At 46.3% G+C, this 23,770-nt stretch overlaps 1 protein-coding gene across 1 annotated transcript in view; it reads right to left on the reverse strand.

Annotated features, from left to right (window-relative positions):
- gucy1b2 (guanylate cyclase 1, soluble, beta 2) overlaps nucleotides 1-20,678 on the reverse strand; it is a 45,836-nt gene extending 25,158 nt beyond the window's left edge. Inside the window, exons 1-4 of the mRNA XM_060833258.1 lie at nucleotides 20,646-20,678; nucleotides 19,066-19,139; nucleotides 8,108-8,202; nucleotides 5,651-5,811 (exon numbers count right to left, since the gene is read on the reverse strand). Coding sequence (XP_060689241.1) covers nucleotides 5,651-5,811; nucleotides 8,108-8,202; nucleotides 19,066-19,139; nucleotides 20,646-20,678 — 363 coding nt within the window. The remainder of the gene's footprint in view (nucleotides 1-5,650; nucleotides 5,812-8,107; nucleotides 8,203-19,065; nucleotides 19,140-20,645) is intronic.
- Between the last annotated feature and the right edge of the window lie 3,092 nt (nucleotides 20,679-23,770).

Raw genomic sequence — 23,770 nt, forward strand, 5'->3', positions numbered from 1 at the left:
AAATTTGTCACGGGATCCAGAACCCTCTATCCTGTTTAAACTTTACTGAGCAACACACAACGTTAAACCCATCTTCTATTTAAACACCTCGGTTATTTTCACTTGTACACATGTTCCAATAAGAGACATTTCCACCAGCTAAGCTGGGTTTTAAATGAGTGAGTGTGCTTCAGCCATGGGCTACCTTGTTGTGGTTCTGTTTGCCAAGCTGGGAATTTGTGTTGCAAATGTTTCGTCCCCTGTCTAGGTGACATCCTCAGTGCTTGGGAGCCTCCTGTGAAGCGCTTCTGTGATCTTTCCTCCAGCATTTGTAGTGGTTTGAATCTGCCGCTTCCGGTTGTCAGTTCCAGCTGTCCGCTGCAGTGGCCGGTATATTGGGTCCAGATCGATGTGCTTCTTGATTGAATCTGTGGATGAGTGCCATGCCTCTAGGAATTCCCTGGCTGTTCTCTGTTTGGCTTGTCCTATAATAGTAGTGTTGTCCCAGTCGAATTCATGTTGCTTGTCATCTGTGTGTGTGGCTACTAAGGATAGCTGGTTGTGTTGTTTTGTGTTATAGGACAAGCCAAACAGAGAACAGCCAGGGAATTACTAGAGGCATGGCACTCATCCACAGATTCAATCAATAAGCACATCGACCTGGACCCAATATACCGACCACTGCAGCGGACAGCTGGAACTGACAACCGGAAGCAGCAGATCCAAACCACTACAAATGCCGGAGGAAACATCACAGAAGCGCTTCACAGGAGGCTCCCAAGCACTGAGGATGTCACCTAGACAGGGGACGAAACGTCTGCAACACAAATTCCCAGCTTGGCGAACAGAACCACAACAACGAGCACCCGAGCTACAAATCTTCTCACAAACGTGGGATACCTTATTTGCACTCAAAGCCACATGAGTTAGGTAAGCCATCTTTCTCCAAGACGTTTGGTTGAACAAACCATGGCTCCAGCGAATGTGCCTGCCATCTTCCTCAGCACTGATTGGTGGTTTACTGATGGGCAGTGTCTGATTACCTCTTCAATGTGGTTTGAGATTGGTGGATATCACTGTCAATCATCTGCCGTCACTTAGATGCTGAATCCTGCCCAGTTCCCAAGAGGCCCTGGTGTGAGTTTATAGGAGTGGACATTGGCAATTATCCCCATGATCTCTTAAACCATTCCTCCCATTGCTTCCTGTTAGCCAGTACCATCCCTGCCTCTGGTTCCATCCTCTTTATTCCTACAGGCCTCTCCCCACCCTCTCCTTCACAGAACTCCAGCTCTCCTCTCCCTTCCCCTCACAGGCATTGTTCTCTCCCCCCTCTCCCTCACTAGCCTCATCCTGCACCCCCTCACTCACTGACCTCATTCTCTCACTCTCCCTCACTTACCTCATTTTCTGCATCCCCTCACTGGGCTTATTCATGCTTTTATCACCCACACTGGTTTGTAAGAACAGAAGGAATAAGAGCAGGAGTAGGTCATCAGACCCCGAGAACCTGTTCCACCATTCAATAAGATCATGGCTGATCTTTTTGTGAACTGAGTTCCACTTACCTGCCCTCTCACCATAGCCCTTAATTCCTTTACTGTTCAAAAATCTATCTATCTTTGCCTTAAAAACATCCAATGAGGTAGCCACAACTGTTTCACTGGGCAGGGAATTCCACAGATTCGCAACCCTTTGGGTGAAAACTTTCCTCCTACACTCAAACCTAAATCTCTTTCTACTTATTTTGAGGTAGACAAGCAGAAGTCTGGAAGAACACAGCAAGCCAGGCAGCATCGGGAGGTGAAGAAGTCGACGTTTTGGGTATAATCCCTCCCCTTATTTTGAGACTGTGCCCCCTAGTTCTAGTTTCACCCAATCCGACTCAAGGTTGGGATACAGACAGACACTAACCTCACAGCTTTAATGCAGTATCTAAGGTGAGATGTCACCTTTTTTTATATAAAACCTTATCTTGGGAATATGACTTGAAAGAAGTTCTGGGATTTACATATTAATAAATCGAAACCTGCATCCCCATTCTAAGTGATTAAAGACTTAAAAGCAATCTAGATTTGTTCAATATATTGCATCAGTTGTATGACACTTTGATCTTTTACTATAAAGTCTGTGTCTTATGATCCTGCTCCACTAGCTACCTGATGAAGGAGCAGTGCTCCAAAACCTTGTACTTCCAAATAAACCTGTTGGATTATAACCTGATGTTGTGTGATTTTTAACTTTGTCCACCCCAGTCCAACACTGGCACCTCCACATCTTAGTTTTGCCTGTCAGTGGAAACAATGTCCCTGCTTCTATCTTATTTATTCCCTTCATAATTTTATACATTTCTATAAGATTCCCCCTCATACTTCTAAATTCCAGTCTATACAATCCCTCCTCATAAGCCAATCCTCTCACCTCTGGAATCAACCAAGTGAACTCCTTTGCACCCCCTCCAGTGCCAGTACATTCTTTCTCAAGTAAGGAGACTGAAACTGTACACATTACTCCAGGTCTGATCTCACCAGCACCGTATACAGCATAAGCATGACCTCCTTATTTTCAAACTCCATGCCTCTAGCAATGAAGGACACCATTCCATTTGCCTTCTTAATTACCAGCTACACTTGCAAGCAAACGTTTCGTGGTTCATGCACTGAGACACCCAGGTCCCTCTGCACAGCAGCATGCTGCAATTTTTCACCATTTAAGTAATAGTCCATTTTGCTGTTATTCCTACCAAAAAGGATGACCTCACATTTACCAACATTGTATTCCATCTCCCAGACCCTTGCCCTCTCACTTAACTTATCCATATGCCTCTGCAGACTTTCTGTTTCCTCTGCACACTTTGGTCTACCACTCATTTCAGTGTCATCTGCCAACTTTGACAGACTACACTTGGTCCCCAACTCTAAATCATCTCTGTAAATTGCAAACAATTGCAGTCCCAACATTGATCCCAAAACTAGCTACTGATTGCCAACCAACAAAAATCCATTTATCCCCACTCTTTGTTTTCCGTTAGTTAACCAATCTTCTACCCATGCTAATACATTACCCATAACACTGAGCATCTTTATCTTATGCAGCAATCTTTTGTGCGGCACCTTGTCGAATGCCTTCTGGAAATCCAGATACACCACATCCACTAGACCCCGTTGTCCACCACCCTCATAATGTCCTCAAAGAATTCCAATAAAATAGTTAAACATGTCCTGCCTTTTACGAACCCGTGCTGTGTCTGCCCGCTGGGACAATTTAAATGCAGATAACTCACTATTTCTTCCTTGATTATAATTTTAAGCATTTTCCCCACTATAGAAATTAAACTAACGGGCCAATAAGTTCACATAAGAGAGAACTTTCGAGCTATTTTGTACAAAGTTTTGAAACAGCTGCACATTTAGTGAAAAACCTGGCTGCCCCACCAAAACCAATAAACAAACCGATTGAAGAGGCTGAAGAGACAGTTATTGAAACAGGTTGTGAAGGCGCGAGAAATATATTGAAACAACAGAGAGATATCACTTTGAGTGAATTCAAAGAATCCAGGGTATGAAACCTGGCTGAAGTGCATCAGGGTGAACAACCTTTGGGCTCCAGTCCATGGAAGGAGAGATTGACATTTGGAACAGGAAGGATGGACAGTTTCCCCCCTGAGCTGTGGAAACCAAAGCACCTCTAAATAAACTCACCATAATGAGATCTGGATCGATGGGTAAATGACCTAAGTGATATAGAAACACATTGGCTCACTTTTTATTGTACATGGTTAAGCCTTCTTTTGGAAAAGGGGGATATTGTAAGTTTACCCTGCTTTTGAGTGAGTTCCCCTTTATGGGCTCCACGTGTATACAATATTGCGACTTTGCCTGGCAGTTAATCTACTGTGGTTTTGCAAGTTCACACCCAGAAATTAGTTGGTTCCTACAATGTCTCCTTCATAACATTGTGGGCCTTGTGGGTGGCATGGTGGCACAGTGGTTAGCACTGCTGCCTCATAGCGCCAGAGACCTGGGTTCAATTCCTGCCTCAGGCGACTCTCTGTGTGGAGTTTGCACATTCTCCCTGTGTCTGCGTGGATTTCCTCCCACAATCCAAAAATGTGCAGGTTAGGCGAACTGGCCAGGCTAAATTGACCGTAGTGTTAGATGAAGGGCTAAATGTACGGGAATGGGTCTGGGTGGCGGGTCGGTGTGGACTTGTTGGGCCGAAAGGCCTGTTTCCACAGTGTAAGTAATCTAATAACTTATAATACATCTTGTTAATCACATCCTCACAAGAAATTGATTTTTAGACCATTACCATTTCTGGGGCACGTTACCCCCTTTGGTCCTTTTGTCAGTCAAGAATCTATCTATCTATCTCTCTATCTTTGCCCTAAGAATAACCAATGATTCAGTTTCCATTGCTCTCTGGGAAAGAGAGCTCCACAGAGCAATGACCCTCAGAGAGGAAGATTTTCCTTTTTCTTCCTCTTACGTCGGAGATTAATTTTTAAATATTGTTCCCTAGTTCTAATGTCTCCCACAAAAAGAAACTTCCTCTCAGCATCCACCCTGTCAATCCCTCTCAGGGCCTAAGACATTTCAATAAGGTCACCTCTCAGTCTTCTAAACCCCAATGGAAACAAACCAAGCTGGAAAGGCAACCCTTTCCTCATAAAGTCAACATCTTTATCCCAGGAATCAGTTGAGTGAACATTCACTGAATTGACTTTAATGCTATTATTGTATGTCCTTCCTCAAATAAGGATGCCAAAATGCCTCAGATGTGGTCTCACCAACAACCTCTACAATTATTCCAATCTCTTTGAAACAAATAACAACATTCCATATGACATCCTCATCACGTAATGTCACTGCACACTCACCTTTTGCGATTCACCTACCACAACCATTATCATAAAGAAGAACAAAGGCAGTGGATACATAGAACATCACTACCTGCAAGTTCCCCTCCAAGCCATATATCATCCTGGCTTGGAAAAATCTCACTTTCCTTCAGTGTCACCAGGTCAAAATCTTGGAACTCTCTCGAACAGCATTGTGTGTGCACATAGACCAGCTTTTTAACCCAGTTTAGTGGTGAGGGAGTGCTGCATTGTCAGAGGTGTTGTCTTTGAATTGGACGCTAAATCAAGCCCTCATTTGCCCCCTCTGGAGTAGATAAAAAACAACCCTTGACCATATTCAGAAGACATTATGGTCAATATTTAATGCTCAAATAATGGTGCTAAAACGGATCATCTAGTTAGATAGTTATTGCTGTTTGTGGTATACAAGTAACTAATGTGAAGAACGTCACTGGACCCAAACTGTTAACTCTGCTTTCTCTCTACAGATGCTGCTAGACCTGCAGAGTTTTCCCAGCAATTTCTGATTTTGTTTCTGATTCCCAGCATCCACAGATCTCTTTTTTGGCAAATGTGTATCCAATCTCACAACAGCGACCACTCTCACGAAACACACTTAGGTGATGTCTTGAAGTTGTGAAAGGCCTTATAAAAATCTGGCTGGCACAGTTTCATAATTCAAACATAGTTATTTCAAACCTAAAAATATCCTAGCAAAGATTAAGCCAGTCCAATGAATTACTGGTCAAATTGTATACAATTAGCCTTGCTTAGCCCAAACTTTGGAAAGCACTGTGAGAACTGGATTACCTGATATGACAGAGCAAGGTAACTGTGAAGGGCATCTAAATTTTCGATAAATTCCATCAACGATCCTCCCAACGTCCGCAGCATTCTGTCGTACCCAGACACCTTGCAGAAGGTGAAAAAGTGTCCTCCAAAGAGTTTCAAGACAGCCTCGGCAGACAGATCTGAGCAACAGCAGAACAAGTTTCAGTTTTTGATGTTGATTCAAGCTCTGTTACAGTGTGTCTCTTGTCAAATGGACCAAGGGAGCACTTAACACTTACAAATTTCAAGAAAATCATTGAGGGAAGCTAACACATCTCAATGGGGTTGAATCTCAGTGAGAGAATTGTTATGTGACTAATTAATAGGACATTTGAACAGTGAACTGTTCTTTACCACAGTGACTTTTCCTTTCGCCCCAAGAGGCTGCAGTTAGTTCCAAGACGTCTGTTCTCCCAACTGTAGCTGAACAATGTCAGTATCTATCAGGATGGCTAAAATGATTGGAGTGCTAAACTAATGGATGTGAAATTGTAGGCATTCACATGGATATATATTGATACAAAATGAGTAGATGGAGAAATTATTGTGCAGTGCAAATATGCAAAAGAGATAAAGAAGCACGTAAATTAATAGATAAATGCATGTTTATAAATGAATAGGTAACATTTGTATGTAAAACAGTAGTCAGTAGCCCACATGTTTATTAGTTACAGATAAGCCATAAGCACTAAACTGGTTGATAACATTCATGTATGTCTGTTTGTTTGTCCTTTGAGGCATAAATGACTATATCACCAGATGGAGCACTGCTTAGGATTCCAGTGGGTATGTAGACAATTGCTAAGGCTCTGCTGCAAATCAGACAAGCTATTGCGGAGGGTTGAGTTTTAGATGAACTGCTTCCTCTGAATTTCCTCTCACTGCCATTCAGAGAAAGCCCTTTTATTCAGTTGTACCAGGTACAGCCATCCTTCCCTCACAACTTGAAGCTGATGTCAAAACTCCTGAACCAAATCTTCAAAGTGTCCTTACAGCACTTACCATGAGGTCACACCCACACACCCCTGGGTAATCAAGGATCAAACATTCTGGTTACATGGCCAGGCCAATTCATCATGTTGTATACAACAGCCAGTACCTGAAAGGCAAACTCTATTACAGGATAAGCTCCACTCGCCAGGATATTTCTAACTGGTCCTGAGAGGAGTTTTCCTTGTGTGTTCACCGAAGTCTGTATTAGTGCATCAGTGATTTTTCTTAGAGTTCACAGTATGCAGTTAGAATTGAATTGTGTACTCAGTCTGAGCTTGAGCCAGACAGTCTCACAATGTATCTCAGATGTAATGAAACTAGTTACTGAGTAATATGTAGTAGTCCCATTTATTGTTTATCAAGTTGGAGCCTATTTTCTACTGAAGAGTTTGTGTGCCTTTCCCCACATGATATCAGTAGCTTAGACTGATATTAGTGAGAAGGATTGATCCAAATGAATCTACCTACTTGCTTCCAGCAGGAATCAACACTAAAGATAGCCTGTAGCTGTGACTGTCTCAATATCGTATGGATGCTTGCTCAGACCAACACCTCAGTGTCCTCCCACTTTACCTTCAGAAGATTCTGAAAGCAACCCTGATGAGCTTCCTGGCATGATGCTGGTTTACAGATATCTCAGTCCACCACCAACAGTTCCTTAGCAGAATGACAATATGATAGATCGCGTCTCAAACTTGTTCAGCCCACTTCTGTACTCTGCGAAATGCCAGACAGCGTTTGTTATGTTGCATTCCTGAGATGCAATGACTCGAACTGGACACAATATTCCAATTATAACCTACCCAGAGCTTTCAAAAGGTACACTAAACTTACTTGTTTTTGCACTGAATACCTTTATTAATAAAACCGAAAATCCCATACGTTTTTCTAATGGATTTCTCGATATGTCCTGTATCCTTCCAATACCTATTCACGTGAACTGTCTGTCTCCACACAACCTTCAAATCTGTGGCATTATGCCTTTATTCTCTTTCATAACCTGTTGAATTTTGACTTAACATCACAAAATGTTCCAACATAGTAATAGGTTATAGTATTTCCTGAACATCCAAACAAGTATTTTGTTCGGATAACTGATTGTTCGGATAATGGATAATGTTTTTTCGGGCCCTTGAGATCTTATTCGGATGATCTGAAATCCAGATAATTGATGTTCAGATAACCGAGGTTGTTGTATATGTTTGGATGAGTAACTGAGAGGAAATGAAGCTTGGTCAAGGATCGGAGTCAATTTAAATCATCACACATTGCAAATGTTTAGGTTTGCTAGATTTTCTTGAATTCTATCTCTGCACTATTTTACAGGTTAAATAGCCTTCTGTGAACCTGACGTAGATTGCATTGTGTTGTCCGTGTGAATGTGTCAATGCATGCAAGAAATTTGTACTCTGGGTTTAAAACCAAGAGAAATGTCATACTTACGCAGCATTTTCGAAGCTTCCTGGACGAGTCTGAGTGTGATCGCATCATCATAAACCTGATATGTCATGAACATGTCCTGTACTTCAGCTTGCACTCTGAGAACAGAAATGTTTTTGTGAATAGGTTCTGGAGGAAGGGTTCTGAGCAAGAGTCAGACTGGACTTAAAACACTAATTCTGTTTCCCTTGCCTCAGATGCTGCCAGATCTGCTGTTTCTCCCAAGATCTCTGCGTTCGGGTTTCAGATTTCCAGCATTCATTGTATCTTGCCTTTATTCAAAGGCTTTTAATTTGATCACGAGAAGGGGAAGTGAACAGAAAGACCAAAAGATCCAGCGGAACAGTGGAAATTTTTTTAAAAACCTGCATTTTGGAATCAGACATAAAACAAGGGAATAATGGCAGCTCAAAGCAGGTTGGTTCAAGACTAAAGTAGCTCACATAATGATGCCTGATGAATGGTTTAAACCCAAAATATTACTCTTTTGTCTGTTGTAGAGCCCACCATTTCTAGTTGTATTTCAGCACAGCAGCTAATTTGGATCAGTTTGAACTAGGACATTGCTCTAAACAGTTTCAGGTTCAGCACAATCACAGTGTTGATTGGAGGGAAGTGTGAGTGGCAACAGTACAGTTATAACAATGCCAAGCAGCCAGATTCCACAGCTCCAGCTCATCACGAAGTAGAAACTTTAAAGATGGTTTTAGTCGTCGGTTGTGGGTCAACAACAGCACTCTCACCCCCTAAGCCAGTGATTCTGTCGTCATGTCCTGTTCTGGAGATCTCAGTACATAACTGAGGCTGCCATATCAATGCAGTACCAAGAGAAAACTGCAGCAGTGGAGGCTGGGCCCAGTGTAGGAGGTGGAGGGGTGTCCCTACAAAGTTTATAAAATCATGAGGGTCACAGGTTGGGTGGATGACATGGGTCTTTTCCCTAAGGTGGGGGAGTTCAAAACATATTCTTAAGGTGAGAGGAGAAAGATTTAAAAAGGACATGAGGGGCAATTTATTTACACAGAAGAGTGGTTCGTGTGTGGAATGAACTTCCAGAGGAAGTGGTGGATACAGGTACTGTTCCAAGACATTGGATACATTCATGAATAGGAAAGGTTTGGAGGGACATGGGCCATGTGCAGGCAAGTGGGACTAATGTAGTTTGGGAACATGTTCGGCATGGACTAATTGGACCGAAGGGTCTGTTTCCAGGCTGTATGACTCTATAGTTGTGATACAGTGAGCACTTGGTTGTGTCCCAGCTGATGATAATGTCCCAGAACTTCTCCAGCTGGGAAGAAACCGTTCTTCCTTCTGAACTGATCTCAGAAGCCAAACCAATCCATTAACACCACGATGGACAACTAAGCACTTAACTGGATCACTTGTCTTCTTGGAAATAATACATTTAAGTCATTGTTATAAATCCATTCCTGACCTTTTCTAAAAAAAGGCTTTACATAACTGATGAAGATCCATCAGCCTATTTTTAAATATCCAAGTCCCAAATATGAATGGTTACATATTATATGCTCTTTATCACATTTGGCACAATCTGCATTTCTGGTTCAGCTGGGCTCAAAAGACCCAGTGAGAAAGGGGAGGCATGGTGGATCCATGGTTAGCTCTGCTGCCTCACAGTGCCAGGGACCCAGGTTGAATCCCAGCCTTGGGCGACTCTCTGTCGATGAGGGGTTTGCATGTTCTCCCTGTGTCTGTGTGGGTTGCCTCTAGGTGTTCCAGTTTCCTCCCTCAGTCCAAACATGTGGAGGTTGGTTGAATTGGCCATGGGAAATACAGCGAGAGTGTGGGTCTGGGTGGGATAACGTTTGGAGGGTCGATGTGGACTTGATGGGCCCAATGGCCTGCTTCCACACTGTAGAGATTCCAGATGCGATTACCTACAGTGTGGAAACAGGCCATTCCACCCAGCAACTCCACACCGACCCTCTGAAGAGTTACCCACCCAGACCCATTCCCTCTGTTTACCCGTGACTAATGTATCTAACATTATGGGCAATTTAGCATGGTCAATTCACCTGACCTACACATCTTTGGACTGTAGGAAGAAACCGTAGCACCCGGAGGAAACCCACGGAGACACGGGGAGAACGTGCAAACTCCACACAGTCAGTCGCCCAAGGCTGGAATTGAACCTGGGACCCAGGTGCTGTGAGGCCACTGTGCTGTCCACTGTTTCATGAAATACAGAGCAATGTTGAGTCTGGGGAAGGCCAGGCAGAGATGGACTTTGTGTTGAAAAGGCAGGGAGTGATCTGGATGTTTTCTTTTGACTGTTTCTTTTATTTCAGCTTCTGTTATTAACCCTGACCTTTGCAGAGACTGGAGAATAGCAACTTTGTACACTGTTCACTGTACTCCTGTAGGAGGAAGTGAGGACTGCAGATGCTGGAAATCGGAGCTTAAAAATGTGTTGCTGGAAAAGCGCAGCAGGTCAGGCAGCATCAAAGGAACAGGAGAATCGACGTTTCAGGCATAAGCCCTTCTTCAGGAATGAGGAGGGTGTGCCAAGCAGGCTAAGATGAAAGGTAGGGAGGAGGGACTTGGGGGAGGGGCATTGGGAATACAATAGGTGGAAGGAGGCTAAGATGAGGGTGATAGACCTGAGAGGGGTGGGGACGGAAAGGTCGGGAAGAAGATTGCAGGTCAGGAAGGCGGTGCTGAGTCTGAGGGTTGGGACTGAGATAAGGTGGGGGGGAGGGGAAATGAAAAAGCTGGAGAAATCTGCATTTATCCCTTGTGGTTGGAGGGTTCATAGGCAGAAGATGAGGCGCTCTTCCTCCAAGCGTTGTGTTGCCATGGTCTGGTGATGGAGGAGGCCAAGGACCTGCATGTCCTTGGTGGAGTGGGAGGGGGAGTTAGTGTTCAGCCACGGGGCGGTTGGGTTGGTTGGTGCTGGTGTCCCAGAGGTGTTCTCTGAAACGTTCCGCAAGTAGGCGGCCTGTCTCCCCAAGGTATAGGGAGACCACATCGGGTGCAGCGGATGCAGTAAACGATGTGTGTGGAGGTGCAGGTGAATTTCTGACGGATATGGAAGGATCCCTTGGGCCCTTGGAGGGAAGTGAGGGGGGGAGATGTGGGTGCAAGTTTTGCATTTTGTGTGATTGTAGGGGAAGGTGCCGGGAGTGGAGGTTGGGTTGGTGGTGGGTGTGGATCTGACGAGGGAGTCGCGGAGGGAGTGGTCTTTCCGGAACACTGATGGGGGTGGGGAGGGAAATATATCCTTGGTGGTGGGGTCTGTTTGAAGGTGGCGGAAATGACGAAGGATGATATGATGTATCTGGAGGTTGGTGGGGTGGAAGGTGAGGACCAGTGGGGTTCTGTCCTGGTGGCGATTGGAGGGGCGGGGCTCAAGGGTGGAGGAGCAGGAAGTGGAGGAGATGCGGTGGAGAGCATCGTCAACCATGTCTGGGGGGAAATTGTGGTCTTTGAAGAAGGAGGCCATCTGGGTTGTTCGGTATTGGAATTGGTCCTCCTGGGAGCAGATGCGGCGAAGGTGAAGGAATTGAGAATATGGGATGGTGTTTTTACAGGGGGCAGGGTGGGAGGAGGTGTAATCTAGGTAGCTGTGGGAGTCAGTCGGTTTATAGTAAATGTCCTTGTTGAGTCGGTTGTCCAAGATAGAAATGGAGAGGTTGAGGAAGAGGAGGGAGGAGTCTGAGACAGTCCAGGTAAATTTGAGGTCGGGGTGGAAAGTGTTAGTAAAGTGGATGAACTGTTCAACCTCCTCGTGGGAGCACGAGGCAGCGCCGATACAGTCATCGATGCAGCGGAAGAAAAGGTGGGGGGTGGTGCCAGTATAACTGCGGAAGATGGACTGTTCCACACATCCAACGAAGAGACAGGCATAGCTGGGGCCCATGCGGGTGCCCATGTCTAGTCCTTTGGTTTGGAGGAAGTGGGAGGATTGGAAAGAGAAGTTCTTCAGAATGAGGACCAGTTCAGTCAGTCGAAGGAGGGTGTCAGTGGAAGGGTACTGGCTGGTACGGCGGGAAAGGAAGAAGCGGAGGGCTTTGAGTCCTTCATGATGGGGGATGGAGGTGTATAGGGACTGGATTGTCCATGGTGAAGATAAGGCATTGAGGGCCGGGGAAGCGAAAATCATGGAGGAGGTGGAGGGCGCGGGTGGTGTCCTGAATGTAGGTGGGAGTTCTTGGACCAAGGGGGGGTAGGACCATGTCAAGGTATGCAGAGATGAGTTCGGTGGGGCAGGAACAGGCTGAGACAATGGGTTGGCCGGGGCATTCAGGTTTGTGGATTTTTGGCCGGAGGTAGAAACGGGCGGTGCGGAGTTGTGGGACTATGAGGTTTGAGGCGGTGGATGGGAGATCCCCTGAGGTGATGAGGTTATGGATGGTCTGGGAGATGATGGTTTGGTGGTGGGAGGTGGGGGCATGGTCAAGGGGGCAGTGGGAGGAGGTGTCCGCGAGCTGGCGTTTAGCCTCAGCAATATAAAGATCGGTGCGCCAAACTATCACCTAGTCTCCCTTGTCTGCCGGTTTGATAGTGAGGTTGGGGTTGGAACGGAGGGAGTGGAGGGCTGCACATTGCGAGGGTGAGAGGTTGGAGTGGGTGAGAGGGGTGGACAGGTTGAGGCGGTCAATGTCACGGTGGCAGTTGGCTATGAAGAGACCGAGGGCGGGTAAGAGGCCAGCACGGGGTGGATGGGGTCTGTTGGAGGCGGGACAAGGGGTCGTCAGAGGGTGGGCGGGAGTCCTGGTTGAAGAAGTAGGCGCGGAGGCGAAGGCAGCGGAAGAAATGCTCGATATCTCGCCGCGTGGTTGAATTCGTTAATCCGGGAGCGTAGGGGGATGAAGGTGAGGCCTCTACTGAGGACTGATCTTTCATCCTCAGAGAGGGGGAGGTCTGGAGGGATGGTGAAAATATGGCAGGGCTGGGAGCTATGACCTGGTGTGGGACTGGAGCTGTGAGTAAGGGTGGGGTTAGGTGTGGAGGCGGAGTTAGGCATGGGGGCAGAGATCAGTGTGGGGGCGGGGATCGGTGTGGGGGCGGGGATCGGCGTAGGGGCGGAGACCAGTGTGGGGGTGGAGACGCATGCGGCGTGGTCGTTGTGCAGGCAAGTGATGTCACTGGGGGCGGAAGTAGATGCGGCATCCAGACAACCACCTCCACGATCACCAGGAAGACCATCACCAATGGTTTCGCGGCCTCCGCAGGGTCCACAAGCACCAGGAACAACGCCGTTTCTGCATTCACTCCCGCAGCCACTTCCACCCCTGGGGTTGCCGTCGCTCCCAGCCCTGCCGTGTTTTCACCATCCCTCCAGACCTCCCCCTCTTTGAGGATGAACGATCAGTCCTCAGCAGAGGCCTCACCTTCATCCCCCTACGCTCCCGGATTAACGAATTCAACATGCGGCGAGACATCGAGCATTTCTTCTGCCGCCTTCGCCTCTGCGCCTACTTCTTCAACCAAGACTCCCGCCCACCCTCTGACGACCCCTTCTCCCGCCTCCAACACACCCCATCCACCTGGACACCCCGTGCTGGCCTCTTACCCAGCCTCGATCTCTTCATAGCCAACTGCCACCGCGACATTGACCGCCTCAACCTGTCCACCCCTCTCACCCACTCCAACCTCTCACCCTCGCAACACGCAGCCCTCCACTCTCTCCGCTCCAACCCCAACCTCACCATCAAACCGGCAGACAAGGGAGGCGCAGTGGGAGTTTGGCGCACCAATCTTTATATTGCTGAGGCTAAAGGCCAGCTTGCGGACACCTCCTCCTACTGCACCCTTGACCATGACCCCACCTCCCACCACCAAACCATCATCTCCCAGACCATCAATAACCTCATCACCTCAGGGGATCTCCCATCCACCGCCTCCAACCTCATAGACCCACAATCCCGCACCGCCCGTTTCGACCTCCTGCCCAAAATCCAAAAACCTGACTGCCCGGGCCGACCCATTGTCTTAGCTTGCTCCTGCCCCACCGAACTCATCTCTGCATACCTCGACACGGTCCTGTCCCCCTTAGTCCAAAACCTCACCACCTACGTTCAGGACACCATCCAAGCCCTCCACCTCCTCCATGATTTTCGCTTCCCCGGCCCCCAACGCATTATCTTCACCATGGACATCCAGTCCCTGTACACCTCCATTCACCATCACGAAGGCCTCAAAGCCGTCCACTTTTTCCTTTCCCACCGAACCAACCAGTACCCTTCCACTGACACCCTCCTTCGACTGACTGAACTGGTCCTCACTCTGAACAACTTCTCTTTCCAATCCTCCCATTTCCTCCAAACCAAAGGAGTTGCCATGGGCACCCGCATGGGCCCCAGCTATGCCTGTCTCTTCGTTGGATGTGTGGAACAGTCCAGTTTCCGCAATTATACGGGCACCACCCCCCACCTTTTCCTCCGCTACATCGATGACTGTATCGGCGCTGCCTCGTGCTCCCACGAGGAGGTTGAACAGTTCATCCACTTTACCAACACCTTCCATCCCGACCTCAAATTTACCTGGACCGTCTGACTCCTCCCTCCCCTTCCTAGACCTTTCCATTTCTATCTCAGACGACCGACTCAACACGGACGTTTACTATAAACCGACCGACTCCCACAGCTATCTAGATTACACCTCCTCCCACCCTTCCCCCCTGTAAAAACGCCATCCCATATTCCCAATTCCTTCGCCGTCACCGCATCTGCTCCCAGGAGGACCAATTCCAATACCAAACAACCCAGATGGCCTCCTTCTTCAAGGACCACAATTTCCCCCCAGACATGGTTGACAATGCTCTCCACCGCATCTCCTCCACTTCCTGCTCCTTCGCCCTTGAACCCCGCCCCTCCAATCGCCACCAGGACAGAACCCCACTGGTCCTCACCTTCCACCCCACCAACCTCCAGATACATCGTCTCATCCTTCGTCATTTCCACCATCTCCAGATAGATCCCACCACTGGGGATATATTTCCCTCCCCACCCCTATCAGTGTTCCGGAAAGACAACTCCCTCCGCGATTCCTCGTCAGATCCACACACCCCCACCGACCCAACCTCCACTCCCGGCACCTTCCCCTGCAACCGCAAGAAATGCAAAACTTGTGCCCACACCTCCCCCCTTACTTCCCTCCAAGGCCCCAAGGGATCCTTCCATATCTGCCACAAATTCACCTGAACCTCCACACACATCGTTTACTGCATCCGCTGCACCTGATGTGGCCTCCTCTATATTGGGGAGACAGGTCGCCTACATGCAGAACGTTTCGGAGAACACCTGTGGGACACCCGCACCAACCAACCCAAACGTCCCGTGGCTGAACACTTTAACTCCCCCTCCCACGCCGCCAAGGACATGCAGGTCCTTGGCCTCCTCCATCGCCAGACCATGGCAACATGATGCCTGGAGGAAGAGCGCCTCATCTTCCGCCTAGGAACCCTCCAACCACAAGGGATGAATGCAGATTTCTCCAGCATTCTCATTTCCCCTCCCCCCAACCTTTTCTCAGTCCCAACCCTCAGACTCAGCACCACCTTCTTGACCTGCAATCTTCTTCCCGACCTCTCCGTCCCCACCCCTTCTCTAGCCTATCACCCTCACCTTAACCTCCTTCCACCTATTGTATTCCCAACGCCCCTCCCCCAAGTCCCTCCTCCCTACTTTTTATCTTAGCCTGCTTGGCACACCCTCCTCATTCCTGAAGAAGGGCTTATGCCCGAAATGTCGATTCTTCTGCTCCTTGGATGTTGCCTGACCTGCTGTGCTTTTCCAGCAACACATTTTTAAGCACTGTACCCCTGTATCCCTGTACTCCAGTACGTGTGGCAATGAAAATCTAAATCAAAAACTCCAGCATGTTTTACTCGATTCATAGCTCTCTGCAGACATTTAGAAAAATAGCCACTTTGGGACAGTGCCTGAACTTACCTTGAAGCGCAGTGTGCTGTCTCGGTTGACATTGCTTCACATCTTTTTGTCTCCAAATTGACATTGTTGGAGTTGATTTGTTTAAAAGCCCCTCGCTCTTTCCTGACCCAAGGGAATCAGAATGTTTCTCCAACTCCAAAGTGGCAATGCTCTTCCAGATGTAGCTACTGTTGCAATCCTCATAGAATCCCAAAGTGTGGAAGCAGGCCTATTGGCCCATCGAGTCTACACTGACCCTCTGAACAGTATCCCACTCAGATCCAATCCCCTATCCTAAACCTGGAACCCTGTATTCCCTAAAGCTAATCCACTAGACTGCACATTCCTAGACACTATAAGACAATTTAGCATGGCTAATGCCAGTCCAATCCACCTAACCTGCACATCTTTTGAGTTGTAGGAGGAAACCAGAGCACAACGCAGACACAGGGAGAATGTATGAAACCCCACACAGACAGTCACCCGAGGCTGGAATTGAACTCAGGTCTCTGGCACTCTGAGGCAGTGGTGCTAACTACTAAGCCACCGTGTCACCCCACGCACCAATCTGTACAAAGCAACTATCTGTGCCACTCTGAAAGCACGTCTCCTTCCCTGTGGATAACTAATGAATTCTGAAGCTGCTTGGGAACAAGATTCCCTTTTATGCAGGATTTGGAGGTATCAGTATTGGGCTGGGGTGAACAAAGTTAAAAATCAGACAACACCAGGTTATTGTCCAACAGGTTCATTTGGAAGCACTAGCTTTCTGAGCGCTGCTCCTTCATCAGGTAGTTGTGGAGAATAAGATCATAAGACACAGAATTTATGGCAAAAGTTTACAGTGTGATGTAACTGAAATTATATATTGAAAAAGACCCAGATTGTTTGTCATCTTTTAGAATTAACATTTTGGTTTCAGTTCTTTCATGTGTAAATCAGAACTTTTTAAAAGTTATATTCTCAACTGAACTTTAACAATTGGCATCGTGTCGGCCTGCAACACATTATCAATGAGGATGAGCACATCACCAAGACCTTCCCCATGCCTCCACCTCTCGCCTTTAAACAGCCACCAAACCTCAAACAGATCATTGTTTGTAGCCAACTGCCGCTTTCAGGACAACCCTGTCATGGTACATGCTGCAAGACGTGTCAGAGTGTGGACATGGATACCACCATTACACGTGGGGACACCTCCCACTATGTATGTGGCAGGTACTCATGTGACTCAGCCAACGTTGTCTATCTCATACGCTGCAGGCAAGGATGCCCTGAGGCATGTTACATTGGTGAGACCGAGCAGAGACTACAGTAACGGATGAATGGACACCGCACAACAAACAACAGACAGGAGTGTTCCCTCCCAGTCGGAGAACACTTCAGCGGTCCAGGACATTCGACCTCGGACCTTTGGGTGACCATCCTCCAAGGCGGACTTTAAGATGGGCAACAACGTAGAGTGGCTGAGCAGAGGCTGATAGCCAAGTTCAGCACCCATGGGGATGGCCTCAACTGGGACCTTGAGTTCATGTGACCCCACTACATTATACACTCTCACACGCACAGACACACACTCACAGACAGACATACACACATGCAGGCACAGACACACAGACACTCCTACACACACAATCCTACACAAACACTCCTACAGCCACGCACACCCTCCTACAGACACACGCGCAGACCCTCTCTCATACACAAGCTCTCTCTCATACGCTCACACATACACTCCCACACTCACATGCTCACCCGCACCCTCTCACAGACTTAGACCCCTTTATGCTCACATTCACACATAAACACACACTCTCTCACAGACACTTATAAACCTCCCACCCATACACACACAAACAGAGACATACACACAGACACACACACACAGACACAAACACACGCATACACATATACGTTTGTTGGGTGAATGTGTACTTGCAGAATTACATTTTATTTTGCTCAAAAACTGCATGAATCCATGTAAGATTCTGTAAATTCATTTTTTAGATTAGAATCAGTCTGACCATTGTGACACAGACAGCCTCACACTGGTCACCTCATACCTTCAATGCCTTATCTGGGCTGACATGACACCAATTGTTGAAGTTCACTTGAGAATGTAACTTTAATAAAGTTCTGGGATTTACATATGAAAAAACTGAAACCAACATGGTCATTCTAAAAGATGAGAGACTTAAACAATCCAGGTCTTTTTCAATATATAATTGCAGTTACATCACACTGTAAACTTCTGCTATAAATTCTGTGTCTTACAATCTTATACTCCACAACCACCTGATGAAGGAGCAGCGCTCCAAAAGTCAGTGCTTCCAATTAAACCTGTTGGACTATAACCTGGTGTTGTGGGATTTTTAACCCTTTTATGCAGCTTTCCAGCCCAAAATGCAACTTTGTCATTTATGCCTAAGGGTTTCTCCTAAGAAAGCTGACCAATAATTCCAAATGACAAAGAATGACTAACATTTCTGGCAGTGCGCTAATTTCCAACAAGCGAAACAGAGTGCTACAAATACTGGGAATCTGAATTGAAGCAGAAAATGTTGGAAGAGCTTGGCAGGTCTGGTAGCTCTGGTGGTAAAACAAACAGTTAATGACTCAGCTCAATCACTTCTCATTCAGAGCCCAGAAAGGACAATTCTCACTGTTTTGGGAAGGCAGGCAACATCATCAAAAACCCCTCCCACCCCAGTTTTAATCTCTTCCTTCAGGCTAAAGATTCAAACGCTTAAACACATATACCAACAGATTCAGAACAGCTTCTTCTCTGCTGTTATCAGACTGCTGGATGGACATCTCAAATTTTCCATTTTAATGTTGATCTCGTTCTTTGTGCAACCTCTCTGCAGCGCCCTAACACTAACACTATATTCTTTGCTCTGTTCTGTTACCTATAATGCTCTTTGTATGGTATGAGCTGCCTGTACTGCACGCAAAACAAAACTTTTCACCGTACCTAGGGACATGCGGCAGTAATAAATCAAATCAAATCAAATGGACACCGATGAAAACTAACAAGCAGTTAACAGAATCATTAACACACACCTCAGGGCCTCCCACGTATCTTCACCAAAGTTTTCCACCACCAATGATTTCAGACAGGTATTGATGAATCCATACTGTAAAATGAAAACATACTGAAGTGGTGATCTAATACTCTTCTTATGAAATGGGATTGAGAGAAAGCACAAACTGGCAAGCATTATATGTTCCTGAAGTTGCAGGCATCAGTCACCCCACATGTGACAGATCTGCTGATCTCACAGTGAACTTACCAATGACCTTGCTATCCAATGAACTGGAATGAAGAAAAACATCCTTCTAACTAATGGTGTGCTGCAGAAGGAAAGGGACTTCTGTACAGGGAATATGTGTATTGCGGAACTAAATTAAACATAAAACCATAAGGTGGCCAAGGCAGAAAATGCAAAGTTAGCAAACATTCTGGGAGTGGAGGGGGTTAGGAAAAGGGTGGTGAGTTAGCTCTGTTCATTAATGATGATATCAGTTATAATGATTTGTTCTAACGACCAAGATGCAGAATCAGTGTGGGGAGAAGCCAGAAATAGCAAAGGTTAGAGCTCCTGGTGAACGTATGGGTCCCCCACCAGCAAACGGAATGTGCAGGAGGACGTAATGGGGCCTGACAGAAATTTACAACGATGATCCATATGTCTGTACCTTGGTTGTGTCACCTTTGGCATGTTGTGATCCAATAGGCTAATCCAAGCATTGGCTTATCTACCTGCTGATGGTGATGGTTATCCCATCAGCCTCCTTCATCACCAATGCTGCAAATGGCCCTCCTGTCCTTTATACATTTCAAACAATGGATTAGACTGCCCTTTTCCAAATTTGACTTGGATTATTTTCTTTATCCACGGACAAGGTAGTGGAATTCTGAAATAGGGGGCGGCAGATGCTGGAGGTTTAGTTGGAGTTTTGAAGATGAGGGTTGACTGACTGTAGCTGACACTGACTGACACTTCAACCCCAGGGCATCAATGTGGACTTCGCCAGTTTCCTCATTTCCCCTTCCCCCACCTCACCCCCGTTCCAAACTTCCAGCTCAGTACTGTCCCCATGACTTGTCCTACCTGCCTATCTTCTTTTCCACCTATCCACTCCACCCTCCTCCCTGAGCTATCACCTTCATCCCCACCCGCATTCACCCATTGTACTCTTTGCTACCTTCCCCCACCCTCCTCTCTGACCTATCACCCCCATCCCCATTCACCTTTTGGACTCTATGCTACTTTCTCCCCATCCCCACCCTCCTCTCATTTCTCTCTCCACCCTGCAGGCACTCTGCCTCTATTCCTGACGAAGGGCTTTTGCCCGAAACGTTGATTTTCCTGCTCCTCGGATGCTGCCTGACCTGCTGTGCTTTTCCAGCACCACTCTAATCTAGAATCTGGTTTCCAGCATCTGCAGTCCTTGTTTTGACCTGACTGTAGCTGGATAAGGGCATCATTGGATATGAAGGTAAGGCAGGTAACCCAAGGCTGAAAAGCCTCCTCCTGGTTTTGCCTACTGGTAACTTTTATCCTGGCATACCAGTGATAAGCAGCCTCTCTGTTAGGGGCCACCTCCCAGATTCTCAGCCAGGAGTCTGGCTCCTTCACCTGGAAACGCTGGATACTAGAATCATCCCACATGTTTGATGTTTAACAGTAAAAACTGGGAGCCACGCATAAGCATTCGAGGAAAGGCGATTAGTCGGCAGGGGGAATGCTGCTCTTTGGAGAAACTTTGGGACGCCTGAAACGTAATCAAAAAGTTGACATTCTTTATCTAATAGTGCAAAGTGTTTCTCATTCTTTCCACAGGTCGTTTGAAATTGTCCAAATCTAAAATGTCCCCCTCGACTGACCCATGCCAGGTTAAATATTCACATGAAGGAAGCAGGAGGGGAAATATCCTGGCTGTCACTATGCAGCTAAATGGAAATGGTTTGCTTAGAGACCCTGCACTTCATTTTTCGACGTTTCACCCAGATGTCTTTCCAAACCCAGATTTAAGACAGATGTGACCTCTCATAAATCTCTGGAATCTTTTTGTTCCCCTTAAATCAAAATGTAGCAATTTTTAAACTCCCATCCAGAGATGACTTCCCTCCCAGGACCTGCTTTTTAAAAAAAAGGTTAAAACCCTCAAACATTTCTGGTGACCGCGCTGCACAGTGAGAGCTGTTTCCTCTCTGACCTGTAAGTTCACCCATTTCCTATCTCCTTGTTGAAAGGATTTGCAACCATTGGCTGTGGGTGTAGAAAGATTGTAGGTTGGAAAGAGGGATAAGGTGAGGGGGGAAAAGGGAAAAAAAAACACAGCAATGTTATGAGAAAGAGAGAGGGGGTCTTTCATCACTGGGGAAAGGATCAGATCAGATGGGGTGGGAGTGGGCAAGTTCTTTGAGGCTGGGAGTCACCATTCACTTACCATGTCCACAGTTCTGGCAGCCTAAGGTCCCAGTCTCAATGGTGTGAGCTCAGCACAGTTCCTGTCTAATACCGACTGCCTCCGACTCCTCCTCAGCCTAGACCCTCCGGATGGCCACTTCCAGGCAGGGGACAAGCTAGCTCAGGGAGAACTTGTCTTACAACAGAAATTAAACGGGCAGTGCCTCGTTATGTTCAGAAGGAACAGTCCCCTCAATTCGCACGTCCTTCCTCAAGCTGTTCAGATTGTCCCTCGCAGATCACCATCATCTCCCCGTGCTCCTCGTTAACAAAGCCGTGTGAAAGTCAGCCCTGTCACTGCATGGACATCTGCTATTACAGTGGGGCGGGAGGGAGGCTGCAAATGACTCTGGAGTTTGCTCCCAGGTCGACAGAGATATTTCCAGCCTGAAACTTCCTGTAACAGCCAAAACCAAACTACACGAGATCCTCAGTTCTTGTCAAAATTGTTGCATAAAACCATACAACGTTAATCAAATTCTGCAACTATTGTGGCCATGTTATATTACAATAAAATGTTCTTATTGCATGTGACCATACAATAATGCAGTTACAGTACCGTGCTATAATAATATAGTAGCATTCTACAAAATGCCAACATTATAATGCTCATACTCACAGTAATGAAACAACGCTACGGTAAAAACACAAAGAAAAATGGTACAGTTATATACCATACAGTGACTCTTCATTTGTGTAGTGCTATCGAAAAGCCATAAGTATTAAAAATATTAGAAATAAAATATTAAATTATGCTATGTGAAAAATGTCAGCGTTCATTCAATGTTTACAAAACCACAACTATAAAATATTATAATGATATATTGCAGTTTCTAATAATATATAAATGATATCGAAGTAATACAATTTGGCTGTATTTTACTTGTAATCGTGTATTTATATAGAACAAATTGCAACTACTTTTAATATTAATTGTTATTATATCGTACTTAATGGGATTGGTAGCTATGTAAGTCATTGCAGCACCGTCTTGTGAACTGATGCATTGCTCCAGCTGTGAGCAACACCATTTTTTTGTGTTTTATTGTGATCAGGTTAGATTTTCCCCAAGTAACAAAAAAAAGGTCTCTGATCTGCAGGTGAGCTTTCGAATGTGCTGCCATCGTGTGTTCAATGTATGGAGGTGCAGGCTTTTCTCTGCTCCTCGGATGCTGCCTGAACTGCTGTGCTCTTCCAGCACCACTGATCCAGAATCTGGTTTCCAGCATCTGCAGTCATTGTTCTTACCTCTTTGTGAAAGCAGTCACTTCACCATCCGCACACAAACAGAAACAGCTGGAAAAGCGCAGGGCGTCTGGCAGCATCCGTGGGCAATGTTTCGGCTCCAACTCTAAATTGTTCAATTGCTTTGAAATGTCAGAGAGAATTGAAGGAGATAATGTTGCAAGTATGACGGGCATGGACTTGGAAAGGCATCTATTGTGTGGCACACAACCGATTTGTGGGAAAAGTTATTTAATGGGATAAACAGGACAGAGGCAACATGGCTACAAAATTGGCGGAGTGATAGGGAACAGAGAGTAATGGTTAAAGCTTTGTCACAGAGTTCTCCAGGGTTGGTATCACAACTCTTCGCTTTTCCTGGTCTATGTTAATGAGAGAGATCTTGGCATGCAGGGGACATTTCCAAGTTTCCAGATGATTCAAAACTTGAAACCATCATAAACTATGAAGGCAACAATGTCAAGCTTCAAATGGATATTTGAAGTGGACATTTGGTGGAGTGGGCGGAGAGGTGGCAGATGAGGCTCAGTGCACCTCAGTGTGAGGTGATGCCCTTTGGTGGAAAGGATATGAAAAGACATTATAAATAGGGAGTACAATTCTAAAGGGGGTCTAGGAGCAGAGGGATCTGTGTGTATAAGTGCATAAGTCATTAAAGGTGACAGGACTGGTAGAGAGAGCAGTTAATAATGTACCTGTGTGTTTTTGCATGCAAGTAGTCCTGTTTTGTAGCTTCAACAGTAGGTTGGCACCCTCTTATTTAATATACCTGGTGCTGTTCCTGGCAGACATTATTGTCCTATATTGAAATCTTCGGACTGTTCTATATTAAATAACCATAAACACAGTGCCCTCCCCTGGATGCGAATGTGGAAATGAAGCCATCTGTAGAATCCACACTTTCTATTTCCTATTGGGAACTTAAGCAAGTTCAAACCAATGGATTGGCATAATCACTGTGTTTAAACTTGAGACATAACTAAGAGAAGTGTAGGGATACACATTCCTCAAGGTGGGTGGGAATGGAAGGGGATCCATTCCCTCTA

Source organism: Hemiscyllium ocellatum, chromosome 12 (assembly GCF_020745735.1).
Source record: "Hemiscyllium ocellatum isolate sHemOce1 chromosome 12, sHemOce1.pat.X.cur, whole genome shotgun sequence".
NCBI lineage: Eukaryota > Metazoa > Chordata > Chondrichthyes > Orectolobiformes > Hemiscylliidae > Hemiscyllium > Hemiscyllium ocellatum.